At 36.7% G+C, this 25,814-nt stretch overlaps 1 protein-coding gene across 2 annotated transcripts in view; it reads left to right on the forward strand.

The window, feature by feature from the left end:
- EIF5B (eukaryotic translation initiation factor 5B) overlaps positions 1 to 25,814 on the forward strand; it is a 96,251-nt gene that overhangs the window by 46,361 nt on the left and 24,076 nt on the right. The window contains exons 7-12 of one of the 2 annotated variants that reach the window (XM_045885165.2): positions 2,538 to 2,636; positions 3,093 to 3,182; positions 5,344 to 5,418; positions 17,038 to 17,324; positions 24,768 to 24,875; positions 25,056 to 25,166. In XM_045885165.2, the coding sequence (XP_045741121.1) occupies positions 2,538 to 2,636; positions 3,093 to 3,182; positions 5,344 to 5,418; positions 17,038 to 17,324; positions 24,768 to 24,875; positions 25,056 to 25,166 (770 nt within the window). The remainder of the gene's footprint in view (positions 1 to 2,537; positions 2,637 to 3,092; positions 3,183 to 5,343; positions 5,419 to 17,037; positions 17,325 to 24,767; positions 24,876 to 25,055; positions 25,167 to 25,814) is intronic. The other variant, XM_045885166.3, reaches the window with a different exon arrangement.

Here is a 25,814-nt window from a genome sequence, read left to right on the forward strand (position 1 = left end):
GCTAATAGATTCAAAAGCTTGATAAAATAGGGCTATTCCTTAAAAGACATAAACTATCAAAACTCATAGATTACTCTGGGAATGAAGGCTAGTTCAGTTTTGAAAATGAGTAAATGTATTTAAAGAAAAACTACATGATCATCTTACAGATGAAGAAAAATCATTTGACAGAATTCATCCATGTATGATAGAAATTCATAAACTGGAAATAGAAAAGTTCCTTATTTTGCTAAAAGAGATCTACAAAAAAATATTCAACCATTGCACTTAATGATGAATTATAGATGCTAAATCTTAATATTATAATTAAGACAAGGATGTCCATTCTTACCACAATCATTCCATGTTGTACTGGAACATCCTAGCATGGGTAATTAGGAAAAAAAAAGTAAAAGGCATACAGATTGGAAAAAGTAAAACTCTATTCACAGATGATAGCTGCCTACGTAGAAAATATCATGGCATCTAGAACTGAAAAAAAAAAACACACACACAAAACCCTACAGCTAATAAGTGAGATTAACAAGGTTCTAGATAGGACCAGTATGCAAATACCAATTGTATGTCTGTATGCTAGTAATTAAGAGCTGAAAATCAAAACAGTATTATTTGTAGTAGCACCCCCCCAAATAAACTGGATTTCTTCATTATAATTCTAATATTTGTGGGATCTGTATTCTGAAAACTATAAAAACATGAAAATAATCAAAGACCTTTGTAAATGGAAAAATGTTGCATTCACTTGATACTGTTGAGATTATCAGTTCTCCAAAATGACCTCTAGATTCAGTGCAATTCCAGTCAAACTTGCAGCAGGATATTTTGTGAGTATCTATAAGCTATTTCTAAAATGTGTATGAAAGGGTGAAGGAGTTAGAATGGCCAAAATATTTTTGGAAATAACATACTTGGAGGACTCAAAATACCTGATTTCAAGACTTACTATAAAGCCATGGTAATCAGTAGTGTGATAATGGCAAAAGCAGGAATAAAGACAAACAGATCAATAGAATCGTCTGTATATGGTCAGTTTTGGGGAAGAGGCAGTTTAATAAGTAAAATACAGTGTTGACGACAACTGATGTTGGAACAGTTGAGTATCTAGATGCAAAAACAAAAACCCAGAATACCCAAAAGCCTACTCTTAAATCTCACGCATTACATAAAAATTCACTCAAAAAGATCATAAATCTAAATCTACAATGTACAACTACAAAACTTTAGGGGAAAAATAGTAGAAAATCTTTGTGACCTTGTGTTAGTGCTTAGTTTAACTTAAAAAAGCATAATTCATAAAAGGAACGTATTTGGGAAGTCCAGTTAAAAACTTGCTCTGCAGAAGACACCACTGAGAGAATTCAAAGACAATACCTGAAAATCACATATCTGACAAGGATTAATACACACAGTATGTGAAGATAACTTAGTATTCAACAATAAGGAGAGCAACAGCCCTATTTAAAAATGGGCAAAAGATTTGAACAGAACTATAAGCAATGAAAAGAATGTTTAACATTAGTCATTAGGGAAATTCAAATTAAGACCACGGTGATATATTGCTACATGTTTATTGAAATACATAAATTTTCATAACTTGTCTTTTTCTGGCAAGTATGCAGGACAGTTGGAACTCACCTACTTTACTGGTTGAAATGCAAAACTGTAAAGTCAGTTTGGAAAACAGTTGGCAGTTTCTTACAAAATTAAATATGTATTTATCTAATGTCCCATTATTCCCACTCAAAATATTTACCCCAGAGAAATGTTCACACAGAAAACTGAATACGTATGTTCGTAGAAGCTTTATTCATAATTGTCAAAACCTGGAAAAAAAGTCAAATGTCCTTCAGTTGTCTACAGAATAATGGAACTGTAATATATCCATACAGTGGAATGCAATAGAAAGAAATGAAGTATTAGTACATATAACAATGAGGATGACTCTAAAATCCATTATGATGACAACAGCCCAGACTATAAGTTTCATTTCTGTGATATTTTGGAAAAAACAAATCTTTTGGGATAGAGAACAGATCAGTGGTTGCCAAGGGCTAAGGATGTAAGTACGGTTTGATTACATAGAACAGCACAGGGTGTTGGAATTGTTCTGCATCTTCATTGTGTTTAATAACTACACATTTTTCAAAAGTGCCAGAACTGTACACCAAGAAAGTAGTATTTTAGTTTATGTAAATTTTAAAACTCCTTCTATAGAAAAGAGATTTTTCCATGAATGTATGTATCTCTGAGGTGAATAAAATGTTATCTTTTTTTTTTTTTAAGATTTATTATTTGTCAGAGAACAGAGCACAAGCGGGGGAGTGGGAGGCAGAGGGAGAAGCAGGCTCCCTATTGAGCAAGGAGCCTGATGTGGGACTCGATTCCAGGACCTTGGGATCATGACCTAAGCCGAAGGCAGATGCTTAACTAACTGACTGAGCCACCTAGGCTTCCCTAAAATGTTATCTTTTTAAGTAGCATTTCTTAGATGATACACAAATAGAATAAATCTAAAGTTTTTCATTTTTATCCCTTAGGTGTTGAAGTGCCATCAAAAGACTCTTTGCCAAAGAAAAGGCCAATTTATGAAGATAAAAAGAAGAAAAAAACATTACAGCAGCTAGAAAATAAAGAAGGTTTGTATACAAAGGGACCTGTGATTTAAAAACAATTTTGTTTGCCTTTCCCTACAACCTTCGAAACAGTATCTTTTAAAGAGAAACCACAAATCAGAATTATATATTGAAACTTATTTCCTATACCTTGTTTCTTATTATTGTTAATCATTCTCAACTGATTTAAATGACAGGTTAATGGAACAGTGCTTTTGTTTGAAAAATCTAGATCTTCCCCAAACCAACTATTCTTAACTATCATTCTTACTTTTCTTTTCCTTCTCAACCTTTTGTAATTTCACATTGTTCCTTGAGCAGACTGTTTCCTGTAAAATATTTGACTGATATCTAAACATTTTCTAAACTAAAAGAATTTAGGTTTGTACTACTGGTTTTTATTCAGTACTTGACAGAGTATCCCAACAGAAATTTTGCACTGAAAAAGTATTATTAACTTGGTTTCTGCCCCTTTTTCAGTATCTGAACCAATAGAATTATGTGCTGCTGTAGAAGTTGTAGAGCAAGGAGTTCCAGAAAAGGAAGAGACACCACCTCCTGCTGAACCAGGCCAGTAGCACTGACTAATTGCTTACTATTAAATAGCACTGATGTGTCAGAAATTGTCTTAGTCATCATGTATTTGGGGAAAGCAAATATCTGGCAGGATGGTATTCTTCATACTTTTCTCTAAACCATTTCTTTCCATTTCCATTTTGAAAAAGTTTAGGGGCGCCTGGGAGGCTCATTCCTCCCAGGTTGAGTATCTGACTCTTGGTCATGGCTCAGGTCTTGATCTCATGGTTGTGAGTTTGAGCTCCTGTGGGTTCGAACTCCAAGCTGGGCTCCACTTAAAAAAAAAAAAAAAAGTATAGGATTGAGATTTGAATCAGTTTTTAGTAGTGTCAGTAAAATGTAGACAGAATAGAAGTATTTTGGATTTTTTTCTGATGTTTTCATTTATGGGTCAGAAATCTTTGGTGGTGCCAAGAAGACCTGAAGTTCTTTATTTAATCCTTTGGAAGCAAATTGGAAGCATTTAATGACAACTTTTAAAGAATACTGTAAAAATTGGCATTTTTAAACCTCCTGAGAGGTCAGCTTCTATTTACTAAATCAGTAAGAGGATTCAGTTTATTCATTCTGTATGTGTATGTGTTTTGAGGTTGGAGAAAGTATTTGGCTTTTTTTTTTTTTAAAGATAAACATTGTTTTAATTCATTAGACTAGATATTGATAGGTGAGCCAGAGGCTAGCTAGCTACATGTATGGTTAACAAAATCAAGAGACTCTCTACTGTTTAAAGTTTGGAGTCAGAATAAATAGTAAAAGAGTATCAAGACTGACCCACACTGGTGAAAAATATTGATAGTTCCTTTCCTTCTTTCTCCCCTCCTGTTCTTAGTATCAAAGGATCATTTACCTGGCACAACTCAGCTTAGCATGATGACATTGGAGAAATACAGGTTGATATGCCTAATGGCAGTCCATTATTTTAGGTGACATTTATAGCAGTGGAAAGAATTGCTAATTTAGAAGGACATTTTCGGTACATGTACCTGATTCATTTCCTCTTCCTCAAGATGATCCAAACTTGTTGGCAAGTAATAATTATTACAGGGGAGCAAATACCACTTGTCCCACTTGGATTTGAGAATAGTTTTGCTTTATTGGATTTCAGTAAAAAGAATCAATGTTGAGAATATTAAGTCTTTAATATTCAAAATTATACCTTTCTGGATGTTTTTGGATTGTCAAGCAGATATTCTTTTCTTATTTTCAACTGGAGTAGAGGTGTAGCTTTGTACCTCCAACTATGATTTAAGTAGTATTTTTATGTAGCTGTAGAAGTTAAAGCAATAAAATAAGTAGTAAAATCTTAGGTATGACATGTAAGTTTGAAAGATCAAAATGAAGATACCATAAGTAATCCTTTCTTATTTGTGGGGCATATGTTTTGAGACCCCCAGTGGATGCTTGAAATTGCAGATAGTACTGAACTCTGTTTTCTGCTATACATACATAACTGTGATAGAGTTTAACTTATAAATTAGGCACAGTAAAAGATGAACAGCAATAAGTAATAATATGAACAATTAGAACAATATACTATAATAAGTTATGTGGGTGTAGTCTCTCTCTTTTAAAATATCTTATTGTACTATACTCATTCTTCTTCTTGTGATGATGTGAGATGTTAAATACCCATGTGACTAGATGAAGTGAGATGAATGATGTAGGTACTGTGATGTAATGTTAGACTACCATTGACCTTCTGACCATATGTTAGAAGAAGGAAAGGAGGATCATTTGCTTCCAGACCGCAGTTCACCGTGGGTTACAAAATGCAGAAAGCAAGATCATAGCTAAGGTTGGGGGACTATTGTGAAATTTCATTTTTCCTCAAGAACTGAGTGCAATCATCTACCCTTTTCAGAATCTAACAGAACATTTCAGTGTCTGAGTTTCTAAAACTTTAATTATGTCAAATATGAAATCTGGTTTAAGTTTAATTTGGTGTATTCAAAATGCTAGGAAATTATGCAGCATTTGGTAATACTAAATTATAACATGTAGCTATACTGAGAAAATAGTTCCAAAGATGACGAAATTGTATGTTTTTGCATAATTAAAGTATTTTTAGTGTCAGCATAATTTTCTACTTTTTTCTAAAAGCAAGCTCCTATTTCTAGATGATTTCTATGTCTTTAACAAAAACATTTATTTACAGAGGAGGAAGAAGAAACTGAAGATGCTGGATTGGATGATTGGGAAGCTATGGCCAGTGATGAAGAGAGAGAAAAAGGTGAATAGCTCATAAGTATGCATTGATAAATCTAATGGTTATTAGAGGTGTGTGTATTTAAAGGAATAGTCAGTCTTCTGATTATGAAAGCCATATGAACATTTCTGGGAATAAAAACCAGTTTCAGATCTCTCCATTGCCATGGTTCCTGATTATGTGGATCCTCATTTTATGAATAAATGGTTTTTCAGGGGCTCCTAGGATTTAAAATACATTTTTTCAGAGTGATGTTTTAAATGGGGTTAGGCTATTAAAGCTAGCCTACAAAAACACTTTAACTTGAAATATAATACAAAGGTGATACAAGTGAATAGTACCTAATCAATATGCATAAATAATTTTTCTTTGTTATTACTTTCTGTCCTCTATTACTAAAATCTACTTTCTTTGGTTTTAGTTTGCTGGGGGTTTTTCCTAACTTCTTGAGATGGATATTTGGTTTTTTGGTTTTTCAGGGTTTTTTCCCTAATACTTTTTTTTTTTTTTTTAAGTTTTAATTTTAATTCTAGTTAGTTAACATGCATTGTTGTATTACTTTCAGGTGTATGATAGTGATTCAGCAATTCCATATATAACATGGTGCTTATCAGGACAAGTACACTCCTTAATTCCCATCACCTATTTAACCAATCCCCGCCCCCCCCGGCCCCACCCTGCCACAAACCTCTCTTCTCTGGTAACCATCAGTTTGTTCTCTTTAGTTAAAGAGGCTGTTTCTTAGTTTGTCTCTCTTTTTTTGCTCTTTGCTCATTTGTTTTGTTTCTTAAATTGCATATGAGTGAAATCATATATTTGTCTTTCTCTGACTGACACATTTCACTTAGCATTATACTCTCTAGCTCCATTCATGTCACTGCAAGTGACAAGATTTCATTCTTTTTCATGGCTGAATGATATTCCATTGTATATATATACCACATCTTCTCTATCCCTTCATCTGTCTGTGGGCACTTGAGCTGCTTCTATATTTTGGTTATTATAAACAATGCTGCCATAGACATAGGGGTACATGTAATCCTTTGAATTAGTGTTTTTGTATTTTTTGGATAAATACCTGGTAGTGTGATCACTGGATCACAAGATAGTTCTATTTTTAATTTTTTGAGGATACTCCATACTGTTTTACACAGTGGCTGCACCAGTTTGCATTCCCAGTAGCAGCACACGAGGATTCCTTTTTCTCCACATCCTCGCCAACATCTAATACGTGTTATTAAAACTAAATTTTTTGTTAAGCATTTCTTTACCTAAATTTCATAAGCTCTGATATTTTTAACTTCCATTTTAATATATTTTACCTGATAGAAGTGTAGTTCTTAATTTACAAAAGAGGGATTTTCTAATTATTTTCTTGTTACTTCATTGAGATCAGAAAATACACATGGTTCTATCTTTTGAAATTGTTGAGACTTAATTTACAACCCAGCACATGGTTGATTATTGTGTTTAATATATGATTGGAAGGAATTTATATTCTACAGTAGTTGTGTGCCTTGTTCTCTGTAGAGTTAACCCTTGAACAACATGGGTTTAAACTGCAGGAGTCTACTTACATGCAGATTTTTTTTGATACGATGCTGTAAATATATTTTCCTTAAGATTTTCTTCGTAACATTTTTATTTATCTGGTTTAGCTTATTAGAATACAGTATGTAATACACATACAAACTATGTGTCAGTCAGCTGTTTATGTTATTACCAAGGCTTATGGTCAATAGTAGGCTGTTAGTTAAATTTTTGAAGAGTCAAAAGTTATACATGGATTCCCAACTGCATGGGGGCATTGACATTCCTAATCCCCATGTTGTTCAAGGGTAAACTGTATTTGGTCAGATTTGCTCATCATTTTGTTCAAGTCTTTTTTAATCTGAGATTTTTTTTTTTGGACTGCCTTCTCTGTTACTGGGAGTAGTGAGATAAAATCTGCCATGATTGTGGATTGTCTATTTCTCCCTGTGCTCTGTTAGTTTTGTTTGATAAATTTTAGGTAAATACACTCATATTTTTTTGATGAATTTGACTCATTGATTTACTATTCTATTGTGTCTTATTTCTATTTTTTATTTCTGTTTTTGTGGTTTTTTTGTTTTAATTATTTCTCACAATGCTTTTTGCCTTAAAACATACTTTATCTGATGTTGATACAGTGACATAGCTTTGATTTATATGATCTTTTTCTATTCTTAACTTTATCTGTCTCCTTGATTAGCACATAGTTGAGATTTTTAAATCCAGTTTGTCAGTCAGTATTTTACCTAGACCACTTAGCCCATTACATTTAACCCTTTATGTAATTAGTGAAGAGTATTTGTTATCTTATTTAATCCTTACTGGTTCTGTTTCTTTTTTTGTCCTTTCTAACCATGCTTGGGATTGTTGTTTTATTTAAAATTTTATTTATTTATTTATTTGACAGAGAGCAGGAGAGAGAGCGAGAGAAAGCACAAGCAGGAGGAACAGCAGAGGGAGAGGGAGAAGCAGGCTTCCCATTGAGCAGGGAGCCCAATGCGGGGCTCAATCCCAGGACCCTGGGATCATGTCCTGAGCTGTAACTGGCTGAGCCACCCAGGCACCTCCCCCACCCCACCTTTTTTTTAAAATTCTGTATGTTCGTCCTTCCATGAGCTTGGAAGTTGTATACTTTCCCACTTACTTTTAGTCATTACTCTAGAGACTTTTAACATGGATCTTTATTACTGTCTAATAATACCCTCGTTCCAGACAATGCAAAGACCGTAGAATACATGAGCAAATTTATCCACTCCTCAGTTTGTTATTCCCATTTATTTTAATTCCTTTTTTAAGTTTTGGCTTAAGTTTACTCGTATTGTCAGCTCTTTGTTGTATTTCATTTCTTTTTGGATCTCTGATCTTCCATTTGAGATCATTTCTTCTTGCCTGAAGAATACCTTTTAGAATTTCCTTTAGTATGAACCTGTTAGTGAGGCATTCCATTTTTGCTTTTCTTTATTTTTATTATGTTAATCACCATACATTAGATCATTAGTTTTTGAGGTAGCGTCCCATGATTCATTGCTTGCGTATAACACCGAGTGCTCCATGCAGTACGTGCCCTCTTTAATAACCATCTCCAGGCTAACCCATCCCACAACCCTCTAGAACCCCCAGTTTGTTTCTCAGAGTCCATAGTCTCTCATGGTTCGTCTCCCCTCTGATTCCCCCCCTTCATTTTTCCCTTCCTGCTATCTTTTTTTTTTTTTTTTTTAACTTATGTATTATTTGTTTCAGAGGAACAGGTCTGTGATTCATCCGTCTTACATAATTCACAGCACTCACCATAGCACATACCCTCCCCAGTGTCTGTCACCCAGCCACCCCATCCCTCCCACCTCCCACCACTCCAGCAACCCTCAGTTTGTTTCCTGAGATTAAGAATTGCTCATACCAGTGAGGTCTTATGACACATGTCTTTCTCTGATTGACTTATTTCGCTCAGCATAATACCCTCCAGTTCCATCCACGTCATTGCAAATGGCAAGATTTCATTCCTTTTGATGGCTGCATAATATTCCATTGTATATATATACCACCTCTTCTTTATCCACTCATCTGTCAGTGGACATCTTGGCTCTTTCCACAGTTTGGCTATTGTAGACATTGCTGCTATAAACACTGGGGTGCACGTACCCCTTCAGATCCCTACAGTTGTATCTTTGGGGTAAATACCCAGTAGTGCAATTGCTGGGTCATTGGGTAGCTCTATTTTCAACTTTTTGATTAACCTCCATACTGTTTTCCAGAGTGGTTGCACCAGCTTGCATTCCCACCAACAGTGTAGGAGGGTTCTCCTTTCTCTGCATCCTTGCCAACATCTGTCGTTTCCTGACTTGTTAATTTTAGCCATTCTGACTGGTGTGAGGTGGTATCTCACTGAGGTTTTGATTTGGATTTCCCTATTGCCGAGCGATCTTGAGCACTTTTTCATGTGTCTGTTGGCCATTTGGATGTCTTCTTTGCAGAAATGTCTGTTCATGTCTTCTGCCCATTTCTTGATCGGATTCTTTGTTCTTTGGGTGTTGAGTTTGAAAAGTTCTTTATAGATTTTGGATACTGGCCCTTTATCTGATATGTCATTTGCAAATACCTTCTCCCATTCTGTTGGTTGTCTTTTGGTTTTATTGACTGTTTCCTTTGCTGTGCAAAAGCTTTTTATCTTGATGAAGTCCCAATAGTTCATTTTGCCCTTGCTTCCCTTGCCTTTGGCGATGTGTCTAGGAAGAAGTTGCTGCGGCTGAGGTCAAAGAGGTTGCTGCCTGTGTTATCTTCTAGGATTTTGACGGACTCCTGTCTCACATTGAGGTCTTTCAACCATTTGGAGTCTATTTTTGTGTGTAGTGTAAGGAAATGGTCCAGTTTCATTCTTCTGGATGTGGCTGTCTAGTTTTCCCAACACCATTTGTTGAAGGGACTGTCTTTTTTCCATTGGACATTCTTTCCTGCTTTGTCGAAGATTAGTTGACTATAGAAATGAGGTTCCATTTCTGGGCTCTCTATTCTTTTCCATTGATCTCTGTGTCTGTTTTTGTGCCAGTACCACACTGCCTTGATGATGACAGCTTTGTAGTAGAGGTTGAAGTCCAGAATTGTGATGCCACCAGCTTTGCTTTTCTTTTTCAACATACCTCTGGCTATTCGGGGTCTTTTCTGGTTCCATACAAATTTTAGGATTATTTCTTCCATTTCTTTCAAAAAAGTGGATAGTATTTTGATGGGGATTGCATTGAATGTGTAGGTTGCTCTAGGTAGCATTGACATTTTCACAATATTTGTTCTTCCAATCCGTGAGTGTGGAATGTTTTTCCATTTCTTTGTGTCTTCCTCCATTTCTTTCAAGAGTATTTTATAGTTTTCTGAGTACAGATTCTTTGCCTCTGGTTAGATTTATTCCTAGGTATCTTATGGTTTTGGGTGCAGTTGTAAATGGGATCAACTCCTTAATTTCTCTTTCTTCTGTCTTGTTGGTGTATAGGAATGCCACTGATTTCTGTGCATTGATTTTACATCTTGCCACTTTACTGAATTCCTATATGAGTTCTAGCAGTTTTGGGGTGGAGTCTTTTGGGTTGTCCACATAAAGTATCATATCATCTGCAAAGAGTGAGAGTTTGACTTCTTCTTTGCTGATTTGGGTGCCTTTGATTTCTTTTTGTTGTCTGATTGCTGTGGCTAGGACTTCTTATACTGTGTTGAATAGCGGTGGTGATAGTGGACATCCCTGCCATGTTCCTGACCTTACGGGGAAAGCTCTCAGTTTTTCCCCATTGAGAATGATATTCGCTGTGCGTTTTTCATAGATGGCTTTTATGATATTGATGTATATACCCTCTATCCCTATACTCTGAAGAGCTTTGATCAAGAAAGGATACTGTACTTTGTCAAATGCTTTTTCTGCATCTATTGAGAGGATCATATGGTTTTTGTTCTTTCTTTTATTAATGTATTGTATCACATTGAATGATTTGCAGATGTTGGACCAACCTTGCAGCCCAGGGATAAATCCCACTTGGTCGTGGTGAATAATCCTTTTAATGTACTGTTAGACCCTATTGGCTAGTATTTTGGTGGTAATTTTTGCATCCATGTTCATCAGAGTTATTGGTCTGTAATTCTCCTTTTTGTTGGGGTCTTTGTCTGATTTTGGGCTCAAAGTAATGCTGGCCTCATGAAATGAGTTTGGAAGTTTTCCTTCCATTTCTATTTTTTGGAACAGTTTCAGAAGAATAGGTATTAATTCTTCTTTAAATGTTTGGTAGAATTCCCCTGGGAAGCCATCTGGCCCTGGGCTCTTGTTTGTTGGGAGATATTTGATTACTGCTTCAATTTCATTACTGGTTAGGGGTCTGTTCAGGTTTTCTATTTCTTCCTGCTTCAGTTTTGGTATTTTATTATCTCTAGGAATGCATCCATTTCTTCCATATGATCTAAGTTGCTGACATATAGTTGTTCATAATATGTTCTTATAATTGTTTGTATTTCTTTGGTGTTGGTTGTGATCTCTCCTCTTTCATTCATGATTTTATTGATTTGGGTCCTTTCTCTTTTCTTTTTGGTAAGTCTGGCCAAGGGTTTATCAATCTTATTAATTCTTTCAAAGAACCAGCTCCTAGTTTCGTTGATCTGTTCTACTGTTCTTTTGGTTTCTATTTCATTGGTTTCTGCTCTGATCTTTATTATTTCTCTTTGCGTGCTGGGTTTAGGCTTTATTTGCTGTTCTTTCTCCAGTTCCTTTAGGTGAAGGGTTAGGTTGTGTATTTGAGACCTTTCTTATTTCTTGAGAAAGGCTTGTATTGCTATATACTTTCCTCTTAGGACCACCTTTGCTGCATCCCAAAGATTTTGAACAGTTGTGTTTTCATTTTCATTTGTTTCTGTGAATTTTTTTTAATTCTTCTTTAATTTCCTGGTTGACTCATTCATTCTTTAGTGGGATGCTCTTTAGCCTCCATGGATTTGAGTTCTTTCTGACTTTCCTCTTGTGATTGAGTTCTAGTTTCAAAGCATTGTGGTCTGAAAATAGGCAGGGAATGATCCCAATCTTTCTGTACCGGTTGAGACCTGATTTGTGACCCAGGATGTGATCTATTCTGGAGAATGTTCCATGGGCACTAGAGAAGAATGTATATTCTGTTGCTTTGGGATGGAATGTTCTGAATATATCTGTGAAATCCATCTGGTCCAGTGTGTCATTTAAAGCCTTTATTTCCTTGTTGATCTTTTGCTTAGATGATCTGTCCATTTCAGTGAGGGGCGTGTTAAAGTCCCCTACTATTATTGTATTGTTGTCGATGTGTTTCTTTGCTTTTGTTATTAATTGCCTTATGTAATTGGTTGCTCCCATGTTAGGGGCATAGATATTTACAATTGTTAGATCTTCTTGTTGGATAAACCCTTTAAGTATGACATAGTGTCCTTCCTCATCTCTTATTACAGTCTTTGGTTTAAAATCTAATTTGTCTGATAGAAGGATTGCCACCCCAGCTTTCTTTTGGTGTCCATTAGCATGGTAAATGGTTTTCCACCCCCTCACTTTCAATCTGGAGGGGACTTTGGGTCTAAAATGAGTCTCTTGCAGACAGCATTTGATGGTTCCTATTTGTTTTTTTTATCCAATTGTGATACCCTGTTTCTTTTGATTGGGGCATTTAATCCATTTAAATTCAGGGTAACTATTGAAAGATATGAATTTAGTGACATTGTATTGCCTGTAAGATGACTGTTACTGTATATTGTCTCTGTTCATTTCTGGTCTATGTTGTTTTTAGGCTCTCTCTTTGCTTAGAGGACCCCTTTCAGTATTTTTTTGTAGGGCTGGTTTCGTGTTTGCAAATTCCTTTAGTTCTTGTTTTTCCTGGAAGCTTTTTACCTCTCCTTCTATTTTCAATGACAGCCTAGCTGGATATAGTATTCTTGGCTGCATATTTTTCTCATTTAGTGCTCTGAATATATCCTGCCAGTCCTTTCTGGCCTGCCAGGTCTTTGTGGATAGGTCTGTTGCCAATCTAATGTTTCTACCATTGTAGGTTAGAGATCTCTTCTCCCGAGCGGCTTTCAGAATTTTCTCTTTGTCTCTGAGACTCCTAAGTTTTACTATTAGATGTCAGGGTATTGACCTATTTTTATTGATTTTGAGGGGGGTTCTCTGTGCCTCCTGGATTTTGATGCCTGTTTCCTTCCCCAAATTAGGGAAGGTCTCTGCTATAATTTGCTCCAATATACCTTCTGCCCCTCTCTCTCTTTCTTCTTCTTCTGGGATCCCAGTTATTCTAATATTGTTTCGTCTTATGGTATCTCTTATCTCCCGAATTCTGCCCTCATGATCCAGTAGTTGTTTATCTCTTTTTCTCAGCTTCTTTATTCTCCATCATTTTGTCTTCTATGTCACTAATTCTCTCTTCTGCGTCATTTATCCTAGAGTTAGAGCCTCCATTTTTGATTGCTCCTCGTTAATAGTCTTTTTGATTTAGAGTTGGTTAGATTTTAGTTCTTTTATTTCTCCAGAAAGGGTTTCTCTAGTATCTTCCATGCTTTTTTCAAGCCTAGACAGTATCTTTATAATTGTCATTCTGAACTCTAGTTCCGACATCCTACTAATGTCTGTATTGATTAGGTCCCTGGCAGCCAGGACTGCCTCTTGTTCTTTTGAGGTGAGTTTTTCTGTCTTGTCATTTTGTCCAGAGGAGAACAGATGAATGAGAGAACAAAATGCTAACAGGGTAACAATGATCCCAGAAAAATATACACTAAAGCAATCACAAGATTTAGGGAAAAGAAAGGGAAAGAAAAAGAAAAAAAAAGTGATGAAATATGATCAGGCTGGTGAATAGATCAGTGCCACACACTAGATTTTGGGCATATTTTGGTCTGTTAGAAGAAACTACCTCCCAAAATTTTAAGGAAAGAAAATCTTATGTACAAAAATAAGGGTAAATACGATGAAGGGATGGAATATGAGTGTAAAGATGAAAATTATAAAAGATTTTATAAAAGGATTTGATAAGTTGGTTGAGAAAAGAAAGAAGAGAGGGCGCCTGGGTGGCTCAGTTGGTTAAGCAACTGCCTTCGGCTCAGTTCATGATCCCGGCGTCCCATATCCAGCTCCCAGCTCAGTGGGGCGTCTGCCTTTCGCTCTGACCCTCTGTCCTCTCATACTCTCTCTCACTCTCTCCTAAATAAATAAAATCTTTAAAAGAAAAAAAAAGAAGAGAAATTAAATAAAAAAAAGGGAGAGAATGTGATCAGGCAGGAGACTAGAACAAAGCCATACACTAGAGATTTAGGGTATATTTTGGTCTCTTAGAAGAAACATATTGTATCCCAAAATTTTAAAGAGAGAACAACTTATATATATATATATATATATATATATATATATACACACACACACACAAAATAAGGTTAACTACAATGAAGTGATAGAGTATGACTCTAAAAAGGTTTAAAAAAAAGGGATTGATAAGATGTTGGTTGAAAAACAGAAAAAGACAAATTAAAAAAAAATAGAGAAAAAAACTAAAAAATTAACTTTGAAAGACTAATGTATCATGGGGAAAAAAAGCCATCAATTCTGTGTGCTGTATTCCCCTAGTGCTGGAGTTCTGCTGTTCTCATTGATCGGTGAGTGAACTTGGTCTTCACTGGCTGTTCTTGCTGATCTTCTGGGGGAGGGTCCTGTTGCAGTGGTTCTCAAATGTCTTTTCTGGAGGCGGAAGTGCCCTGCCCTTGCCAGGGGCCGGGCTAAGTAATCTGCTCGGGTTTGCTCTCTGGAGCTTTTGTTCCCTGCAAGCTTTCCGTACAGCTTTGGAGGACGAGACTGAAAATGGTGGACTTCCAGTCTCCGCCCTGGAGGACCCAAGAGCTCAGGCCCCACTCCTCAGTGTGCCCCCAGAGAAAAGCAGTCTTTCACTTCCGTCTCCCCGGTCTCCGGCCCCACTCCATGCTCACCCGGCCTGTGACCAAGCGTTTCTATCTCTGGCACGACCCCGTGTGGAGGCTCCAAACCCAGCAGATCCCTGCAGTGTGCTCCTGCGTCGCTCCTCCTGGGGGAGGAAGGGGAGTCTCCCTGGATCTGCCGCTTGTTGGGTCCCTGCTGGAGGAGCAGTGGCCTGACTGTGCTGCGGATCACGGTTTATGGCAACTCCGAGCTGAGAGCCCGCTCCTCGGCTCCGTCTCTGCAGCCGGCTTCCCCGCTCCGATACCTCGGAACTCTGCCACACTCAGACACCCCCAGTCTTCCTGTGACCCTGAGGGCCCTGAGACCACACTGTCCCAGCGAGGGTTCCACCCCCAGCTTAGCCACTGGAGCGACGTCCCTCAGCGGAGCCGACTTTTAAAAGTTCCGATTTAGTGCTCCGCTGCTGTATCACTTGCCAGTAGTGGCTGACGGAGGCCCCCTCCCCTGCTGTCTGTCTTCCCTTATATCACCTTGGATTCACTTCTCCGCACGTCCTACCTTCCAGAAAGTGGTTCCTTTTCTGTTCAGAGAGTTGCTGTCATTCTTTTCTTCGATCTCCTGTTGAGTTCGTAGGTGTTCAGAATGGTTTGATCCCTATCTAGTTGAATTCCTGGGACCAGACGAAATTTAGGTCCCTACTCCTCCGCCATCTTGTTCCTCCTCTTCTTTGCTGAAATTCTATTTAACATTTTGAAGATATTATTCCATTGTGTTACCTTTCATTGTTTCTGTTGAGAAGTCAGATATCAACCTAAAGTTTTCATGTGCCTTTGGTTTTCAGCAGTTTTAGTATGATGTGGCCAGGGTCAATTTTCTTTTATTAATTTTGCCTATAGAGTTTTATCAATGCATGGTTTTATGTTTTTATCGATTTTGCAGTGTTATGAGCCATTATTCTCCTCAGGGATTCTAGTTATGTCTATGATATGTCTTCTTACTATATCATTGTTTCATTTCTTTTCATGCTTTCCACCTAATTGAGTCTCCATGGTTCATTCTAGAGTGTTTCTTATCTGTCTTCTGGTTCACTAGCTTTCAGCTGTTTCTACTCCCCTGTTAAACCCAGCTTTTGGGTTCTTAGTTTTGTTTCCAGTATTTTCTAGTTTTAGATACTCTATTTAACTATTTTTTATAGGTTTCTACTTTCTAAACTTTTTCATCTTTTGCTCCCTAGATGTTAGAAACATAGTCATTTTTCAAATTTTTTAATAGACCATTTATTTTAGGGAGTGTAAGGGGGGAGGGGCAGAGAGCATCTCAGGCAGACTCCCCCTGAGTACAGAGTCCAACTCAGGGCTCAATCTCATGACCCTTAGATCATGACCTGAGCCCAACCAAGTGTTGGATGTTCAACCAACTGAGCGCCCCAGGCATCCCTCATTTGGGGGCTTGCTGTCTTCCATCATGTACATAATTTTTCCACGTGGCTTGTTATTTTCATATATTGTGCTGGATATTATACTTGTAAAACTGTAGGACTGATTTGACATCAGGTATGGTGTTTTTCTTTCTCCAGAGAGAATTTATGTGTACATCCACCAGGAGTCTGAATGAACTAGCAATATTGAATCATCTTATTCTAGATTTAGAATTGATAGAATCTGGAGGTGATTGGCCAATAATGGGGAGGTCCTGTTTATTACCTATTCATTCTAACTGCTAGTGTTCAGTTCTTTGGGATTTCATTCCACAATAAGAATTTTACCCAATGTCTTTCCACCTTGTCCCCTTGAGTCTTTAATAGACCCAGTGCCTGGACCCCTAAGCACTGCTTCACCTTTAAGCTGCCTCCTCCGAATGGCCATTGCTTCTCAGGCTTTTGGCTGAGATCAAGTGCAGAATTGGCAAATGACCCCAACTGAAAGAAATTTTAAGTGTTGTGTTCCGCCCCCCCTTGGTTCTTGTTCTGTCTTATAGCCTGGATCAGTAACATATTAAGTTTTTACTGTTAAATGGCAGTCTGCATTGTAGCAAATATGTGACCAATGCTTTACATTTATGATGCATGAAAACAGTTTAGCATTCATGATGTTTTATAATATTACTGCCATACTTCGTGCACCCTTAGTAGTATTTTTCCCTTTAAGGTCTCTATAATGTTGATGGAAATCTCCATTTTTAACTTTCAAATCTCTTTTTCCTGAAAGAAGAAAACACGGTGCATATAGAAGTAAAAGAAAATCCTGAGGAGGAAGAGGAGGAGGAGGAAGAAGAGAGTGAAGAAGATGAGAGTGAAGAGGAAGAGGAAGAGGAAGGAGAGAGTGAAGGCAGTGAAGGTGATGAAGAAGATGAAAAGGTGTCCGACGAGAAGGATGCAGGGAAAATGTTAGATAAAAAACCAAGTAAAGAAATGAGTTCAGAATCTGAATACGACTCTGATGATGATCGAACTAAAGAAGAAAGGGCTTATGACAAAGCCAAACGGAGGATTGAGGTATTTATTTTCCCCTTTCTCTGTACTCCTTTCCTCCCAGCTTCTCATCTGGGATCATTAGAACTGTTCTCTGAGCTAAAGACAGTGTGGTACTGGCATAAGAACAGATAATACAGATGATGAAACAGAACTGGAAGTCCAAAAATTCTTATATTCCTGACCTATTGATTTTTCAAAGATGCCAAAGCAATTCAGTGGGAAAAGGATAGCTTTTTCAACCAATGATGCTAGTTAAATTAGTAAAAAATGAGTTTAGTCTCTGACCCCAAATCATATATAAAAGTTATCTTAAAACAGATCAGAGATAGAGCTAAAGATAAAAGAAACTAAAGGTGTAAATTTGGGGGTGGGGGGAACAGGACAAAATATTCATGACCTTGGGTTGGACATTGGGTCTTTGACATTGATCTAACCTAAGCACCTTACTCCCTCATCTAAGTCAGAATGGTATACTGCTTTATTGTTTTTGTTTGTTTTCTCCAAATTTTGATGTGCTCTTTAAATGTTTGTTTAAGGGTATGCAGAGATACTCTAAGCATATACCCTGTAGTCCTAAAGGGTTAAACTGGTGTTTGCCTTGTGTATTTTAGGTTAGTCACTGTGAGGCATCTGATGACTCTAGTTATTGAAATCTGGTGGGTTAATGAGGCATCTTTTTTTAAAGATTTTATTTCATTTATTTTTTGACAGAGATAGCGAGAGGGAACACAAGTAAGGGGGGAGTGGGAGAGGGAGAAGCAGGCTCCCCGCTGAGCAGGAAGCCCAACGTGGGGCTTGGTCCCACGACCCTGGGATCATGACCTGAGCCAAAGGCAGATGCTTAACGACTGAGCCACTGAGGCGCCCCCGAGGCATCTTTCTATTTAGCAAAGTGTACATACCTAGCATGCTTACTGTATTTTTCCTACTTAATGCAATAGACTTGAGAGTTTTCTTTAATTATGTCAGCTTAGTATAAATAATATACTAAAAACTGGTTTGCTTAAGGATGTTAAAGTATTTCAAAGCTATAAACGATTTTAGCTTTCTTTTTTTTAAAAATATTTTCATTTAGAATTCTAATTTTCAGTTTTTTAATTGATTTTTTTTAAATAACCTATGTATTTTTAAATATCAATGTTTGCCTAATCCTTCTGTAAAGTCTATTAAAGGGATACATTTTCTGAATTTCTGAAGGACTAAGAAAATCTATTGTTGTAAGTTGGGATTTCTCACCCCTGCCACTATTGATATCTTTGGGCCATATAATTATGTTGTGGGACAGTCCTCTTCATTTAGGATGTTAAGCAGCATCCTTGCCCTCCACCCACTAGATACCAGTGGCATTCCCCTCCCTTCTTCCCTGTTGTAACTGCTGCTTCCCACAGCACCTAATCAAGCCAACTCCCTTATTCTCTACCCATTTGTGATGTGTTTGAAGATTTAAAAACAAGGGGTATTGGTGCACCTGGGTGGCTCAGTCTTCGAGCATCTGCCTTTGGCTCAGGTCATGATCCCAGGGTCCTGGGATCAAGCCCCGTATCGGGCTCCCTGCCCAGCAGGAAACCTGCTTCTCCCTCCCCCACTCCCCCTGCTTGTGTTCCTGCTCTCACTATCTCTCTCTGTCAAATAAATAAATAAAAATATTTATAAAAAAAATAAAAACAATGGATATAATGCAGAAAGAAGTTTCTCCATTATCTCACTTCCCAGACTTGTGTTATAGTTCTGTACATGAGCTTCAAGTTTTTTAAAATGTTTAATTAAAACTAAGTTAGATAATAAATTTTGTAGATATATATATATTTTAAGGATTTTATTTACTTATTTATTAGAGAAGGGAGAGCACAAGCAGGGGGAGCGGCAGGCAGAGGGAGAAGGAGGCTCCCCGCTGAGCAAGGAGCCTATTGGGGGACTCAGTCCTAGGACCTTGGGATCATGAACTGAACTGAAGGCAGACGCTTAACTGACTGAGCCCACCCGTGCTTCCCAATATTTTCTTTTTTTCCACATAACAGTATGCTTTGGACCTCTTCACCCAGCAAATTTTTAAGCAGCTTTGTTGGGATATGATTTAGGTACTAATGAATTGATGCGTTCTAAGTGTACAATTCAGTGATATTTTGTAAGTTTGTAGAGTTGTGCATCTGTTATCACAACTCAACTTTATTTTCATCACCTCAAAAAGATTTCTTGTCCCAATTTGTAGTCATTCCCTGTTCCTAGCCCCACTCTCCCAGTCCACCCATCCACAGTTCTGCTTTCCATGGTTTCAGCTACCTATGGTCAACTGCAGTCTGGAAGCTGATGATCCTCCTTCTCTTGTATTGTCAGAAGGTCAGTTGTAGCCTAACACTATATTACTCACTAACTTCATCTCATTACATAGGCATTTTATAATCTCACATCATCACAAGAAGAATGGTGAGTACAGTACAATAAGATACTTTGAGATCACATTCACATAGCTTTTTTTTTTTTTAAAGATTGTATTTATTTATTTGACAGAGAGAGACATAGTGAGAGAGGGAACACAAGCAGGGGGAGTGGGAGAGGGAGAAGCAGGCTTCCTGCTGAGCAGGGAGCCCCATGCAGGGCTAGATCCCAGGACCCTGGGATCATGACCTGAGTCAAAGGCAGGCTCTTAACGACTGAGCCACCCAGGCGCCCCTCACATAACTTTTCTGCAGTATATTCTTATCATTGTTCTTTTTTATTACTAGTTATTGTTAATCTCTCACTGTGCCTAATTTATCAATTTAACTTTTTTTTTTTTAGGAGGGTGGGGTAGAGGTAGAGGGAGAGAGAGAATCTTAAGCAGGTTCCATGCCCAGCACAGAGTCCGCTGCAGGGCTTGATCTCACAACCCTGAGATCATGATCTGAACTGAAATCAAGAGTCGGATGCTTAACCGACTGAGACACCCAGGCACCCCTAAATTTATTTTAGATATGTATAGGAGAAAGCATAGTATATGTAGCGTTTTGTACTGTCTGCATTTTCAGGCATCCACTGATGGTCTTGGAATGTATTACCTCCTGGATAAGGAGGGGACTGCTATAAATTTCAGTCATATATTATGTGGTCTTTTATGTCTATCTTATTTCACTTACTCTGGTTATAGCTCTATCAGAATTTTGTTCATTTTTATTGCCAAATAGTGTTCTATAAGTATACCATATTTTATTATTTCATCACTAATTAGAGGATATTTGAGTTGTTTCCATTTTTGGCTATTGTAAATGGTACTACTATATACATTTGCATATAATCTTTTGTATGGAAATGTGTTTTCGTTTTTTTTTTTTATATATTCCTAAGAGTGAGATTGCTGGATCATATGGTAAATTTTTGTGTAACTTTTTTAGAAAGTGCTAAACTATTTTCCAGAGTGGTACAATTATAGATTTCCACCAGTTGAGGGTTTTAGTAGTTTCTCTGCATCTTCACTAATACTTGTTAACATCTGTCTTTTCAATTATAGTCATTCTAGTGGATATGAAATAGTATATCTTACTGTGATTTTGATTTGCATTTCTGTGATGTTGAGCATTTCTCAATGTGCTTCTTGGCCATTCTTGTATCTTCATTGGTGAAACATCTATTCAAATTTTCATCGATTTTTAAATTTTGTAATTTGTCTTTTTATTGAGTTGTGAGAGTTCTTTTCATTTTAAGTTTCTTTTGAAGTGAATAAATTTTTAATTTTGTTAACATCCATTTTATCAAAACTTGCTTTTATAGAGCACGCTTCTAGTGTTGTATTAAAGAAATCATTGTCTGACCCAAGGTCATGAATATTTTGTCCTAATTTTTTTCCTAAATTTCTACCTTTAGTTTCCTGTATCTTTGGCTCTATCTCTGATCTGATCTCAGACTTTCCGTTCTGTTTCATCATCTGTATTATCTGTTCTTATGCCAGTACCACACTGTTTTCATTACTATAGCTTTATAATAGGTTTTGAGGTAGGCAAATATAAGTTCTACAGTGTTGTTACTCTTTTTCAAGTTTGTTTTGGCTATTCTAGGTCACTTGCTTTTCCATATAAATTTTATGGTCACCTTGTCAATTTCTGCAAAAAACTTGCTCAGATTTAGATGGAGATTGTGTTGAATCTGTAGATCAACTTTAGGGAGAATTATCATTTATTTTAATAATATTGAATCTTCCAGTCTATGAAATGGGCTGATTCTCCATTCATTTGGATCTTCTACAGTTTCTTCCAGTAGTGTCTCATAGTTTTCAGTTTAAGATTTGTAATTCTTTTGTTAAATTTATTACTAGGTATTTTATTGTTTTTGATGCTATTGAAAATGGGTTCACAAATTTAAAAAATTTTTTCATTTCTAGTATAAAGAAATACAATTGAGTTTTATAGATCTCATATCCTTTAACTATATTGAAATATTTTTCTAATAATTTTTTATGGATTCCTTAGAATTTCTTATAATCACTGTTACGTCCTCTATCAAAGACAGTTTTAATTCTTACTTTCCAATCTCATTGCTGCTCATTTCTTTTTTTTTGCCTGATTTCCCTGGCTAGAACAGTACATTATTGAGTAGAAGTGGTAAGAGCAGACGTACTTGCCTTGTTTTCAATCTTTGTGGGGAAAGCATTCAGATTTTCACCTTTAACTGTGGTGTTAATGGTAGTGCCTTTTATCATTTTCAGTTTGTTGAAAGTTCATATCATGAATGGAAATGGGTGCCTTTTCTAGGTGTATTGAAATTCTTTTTTCTTTTTTGTATTAATGTATGATGTATTGGTATTCAAATGTTAAGCCCAACCTTGCATTCCTAGAATAAATCCCAGTTGATCCTGGTATAATCCTCTTTATATGTTACTAGATTTGGTTTGTAATATTTTGTTGAGGTTTTTGTGATCTATACCCATGAGGATATTGATCAGTAACTTTCTTTTGTTTGTCTGGCTTTGGTGTCAGTTTAAAATTAGCTTCCTAGGTTAAGTCACGAAGTGTTCCTTCCTCCTCTTTTTTTCTGCAAGAGGTTTTAAAAGATTGTTTTTCCAGTTTTAAGTGTTTGGCAAAATAACAAAGCTTTTGTCTTTCGAATACTTATAAATTTCTAATACAGTTTCTTTACTTGTTATATTGTTATCTCTTTGTCATATTTTCTTTTTCATCTTGAGTCATTGTCAGTAATTTTTGTCTTTCTAACCTATTGTGTTTCATCTAAGTTGTGAGTATAAAGTTTATGGTATCTTTTTTTTTATTTTATTATTTTATGTTAGTCACCATACAGTACATCATTAGTTTTTGATGTAGTGTTCCATAATTCATTGTTTGCATATAACACCCAGTGCTCCATGCAATATGTGCCCTCCTTAATACCCATTACCGGGCTAACCCATCTCCCTCCTCCTCCCCTCGAAAATCTTCAGTTTGTTTCTCAGAGCTTTGGTATCCTTTTATAATCCTTTACATTTCTGTAAGGTTAGTAGTGGCGTCTCTTTTGATTCTAATTTTGGTGATCTGTGGCCCCTCCCCCCCTCCCCGCCCCTGGTCAAACTAGTGAAAGGTTTTTTATCTTTTTGATCTCCTCAGACTGAGTGCCTTAAACAATAGAGATTTATTTTCTGATAGCTATTGAGGCTAAAAGTTCAAGATGAAAGCGTCAGCAGGGTTGTTTCCTGGTGAGAGCTCTCTTCTTGGTGGCAGATGGCTGCTTTCTCACTGAGTCTTCATATGGCCTTTACTCCATGCATGCCCAGAGAGAGGTTTTTCTTATTTCTCCTCTTGTAAGGACATCTGTCCTATTGGATTGGGGCCCTACCCATTTAACTTTAATTACCTCCTCAAAGGCCCTATCTCCAAATACAGTCACATTGGGAGTTAGGGATTCAGTGTATGAATTTGGGAGAGATAAAATTAAGTCCATAACAAATTTCATGGTTCCAAAACCTTGCTACGTATAATTTTCTAAAATCCATACCAGACTTCCTCAGTAAGAATCTCCATTGTGGATAGGGGTATCTAAGCGATTCTATGCAACCAGATAGTTTTCAGCCCTGGGATTGAGGAAATATTCATTAAGAAATCCCAGCTACAGATGATTAAGTGGTTACTAATTTTTGCTGTTACAGTACTGCAGTGAACGAACACTGCTGTACACATGCATTTCTGAATGCTTATGTCATTGCTTCAGGACAGATACTTACAGGTAGAACTTCTGAGTTAAAGTCTATACTGCATTGCCCTCCAGAAAATTTTAATGCTACACCAAGTGTGAGAGAAAAAGGCCATTTTCAACCATAATCAAATCCTAGCTAAGGTCATGATGCTTGCATTTGAGTCATAGAATATAAAGCTCTTGTGTACTACTCCTTGTTAGTAAATATTCACATCTGACTTTTGACCTTCCAAAATGTTTTTTCATTCCATTTTCTGTAGAAAGATCCAGTGTCTAGTGGTAGAAATGAAAGTAAAGAAATTTTACAAAAATGGTTTTTAGATGGAAGATGTTTTGGAAATTACTTCAGAATTTTGATGAAAGTCTTATCTCATTTGAATGCCAGCTTTACTGTACTTGAAAAGTTGGCATTTCAAATTGCTGCTGGCATGTTTTTGTTTGGTTCTTAGAAAGCTGAAGTATCTAGATAAATGCTACAAGAGAAATGCATTGTGATGCAAGGACATGCTTGTCATGCCTAATGAGTGGTATCTTAAGAAGGTAGGAAATGTCATTGGATATCTTAGGCCGGGGATTAAATAAACCGTCTCTCAATTGAAAGGTTTTATAGTGTTTGTACACTGGATAAAGTTTAAAAATATATTGCTTTAAAATATTTTATAGTTTTGGGACGCCTGCGTGGCTCAGTTGGTTAAGTGCCTGCCTTCAGCTCAGGTCATGATCCCAGGGTCTGGGGATCAAGTCCCTCATCAGGCTCCCTGCTCAGTGGGGAGCCTGCTTCTCCCTCTGCCTGCTCTGCCTGCCATTTCCCCCTGCTTGTGCACTCGCGGGCACTCTTTCTCTCTCTCTCTCAAATAATTAAATAAAATCTTAAAAAAAAAAAATTTATAGTTTTGAAGTTCTAATGAAATTGTTTGAATGCAAGAGTATATCTCCTTTTATAAAAACCCTCACATAAGCTAGACGATGTATTGTATATGTACTGAATGGAATACAAGATCACTTTTCTTTTAAATAAGCAATGTACAAAAGTGCTCAGAAAGTTGAAGCCAAAACTTCACACTATTTTTACTCATATTTAACATTGTTGCCCTGAAATTTATTTTAACAGGTTTCTCTTTGTTCAAAGGTACTGTAATGGGAATTAGAATGTAAAGGTTATGTTGTAAAATGCAATTACGTATAGTTAAGTTAACAAAAAACTTGGATGATGGTTGTGGCATTCTCTTGCCAAGGCAACATAATTTAAAGGACAGTAATGATAGGGTTTGAAATAATAATTTTGTGATTTTTTTTTTTATTTATTCCTAGAAACGGCGACTTGAACATAGTAAAAATGTAAATACAGAAAAGCTAAGAGCTCCTGTTATTTGTGTACTTGGACATGTGGACACAGGGAAGACAAAAATTCTAGATAAAGTAAGAAAATATTGTTAGCATATAACTTTTTAAGTAAGTGAATGATACCTTATAAAAAGCTAATAGAAACCAAAGCACAGATAGGCAGTTCTGTTACATTAAATAGGTTGCTACTTTCTTACTGCTGTTTCTTCTTTTTATATTTCAAAATACAAATCTGAATCTGCTGTCTCATCGCAGCTTCGTCACACACATGTACAAGATGGTGAAGCAGGCGGCATTACGCAACAAATTGGGGCCACCAATGTTCCCCTGGAAGCTATTAATGAACAGACTAAGATGATTAAAAATGTAAGTACGCTGTATTTGGGGTGTTTTAATCTCTAACAGAAATTAAGGTATAAATTATTTCAGGTACAGAAAAAAAGAATAGTATAAAGATCCATATGCTCACTATTCATAATTAATACTTGTGCCATTTTGTTCAATTTTACTTGAGTTTTTTTTTTTTTTTAAGGAAAACATTAGATGTTATAGGAGCCCTCATTTTTCATTTCCTTTCCTCTTGCTCCCAAAGGCAAATGCTATTTTGAAGTTAGAGTATATTGTTCCCCTGCATGTTTTAACACTTTTCCTGTAGATTTCCGTGTTGAAAAACTGTTTCCTCCCCCACCCTCTTTTCCTTCAATCACATTGTGATTGTATTTTCTTTATCTCCCTAATACTTTCTGCGTTGGAGATATTCAGTTTATTCAAAATAAATAAAATCACATGAGATTAAGGTAAAGCTTAATGAATCATTATAAAGCAAATACTTTTGTGTCGCCTGTGTTAGGAGATAGAACCTTGGCCCTTACCTCAAGAAGACCTCTGTTAGGTCCCTTTCCAATCGAAACACTCTTCTACTCACAAGGAATTTTTAAAGTAATCTCTACCTTTTGATGTGTTAGAGGTTGCAAAATGTTGTTATTCCGAGCCCTTTATCCATGTTAATAAAGA

The sequence above is a fragment of the Mirounga angustirostris genome, unplaced genomic scaffold, assembly GCF_029215605.1.
Source record: "Mirounga angustirostris isolate CCGP_5_RB_7025 unplaced genomic scaffold, mMirAng1.0.hap1 SCAF_10, whole genome shotgun sequence".
In the NCBI taxonomy this organism is placed as follows: Eukaryota; Metazoa; Chordata; class Mammalia; order Carnivora; family Phocidae; genus Mirounga; species Mirounga angustirostris.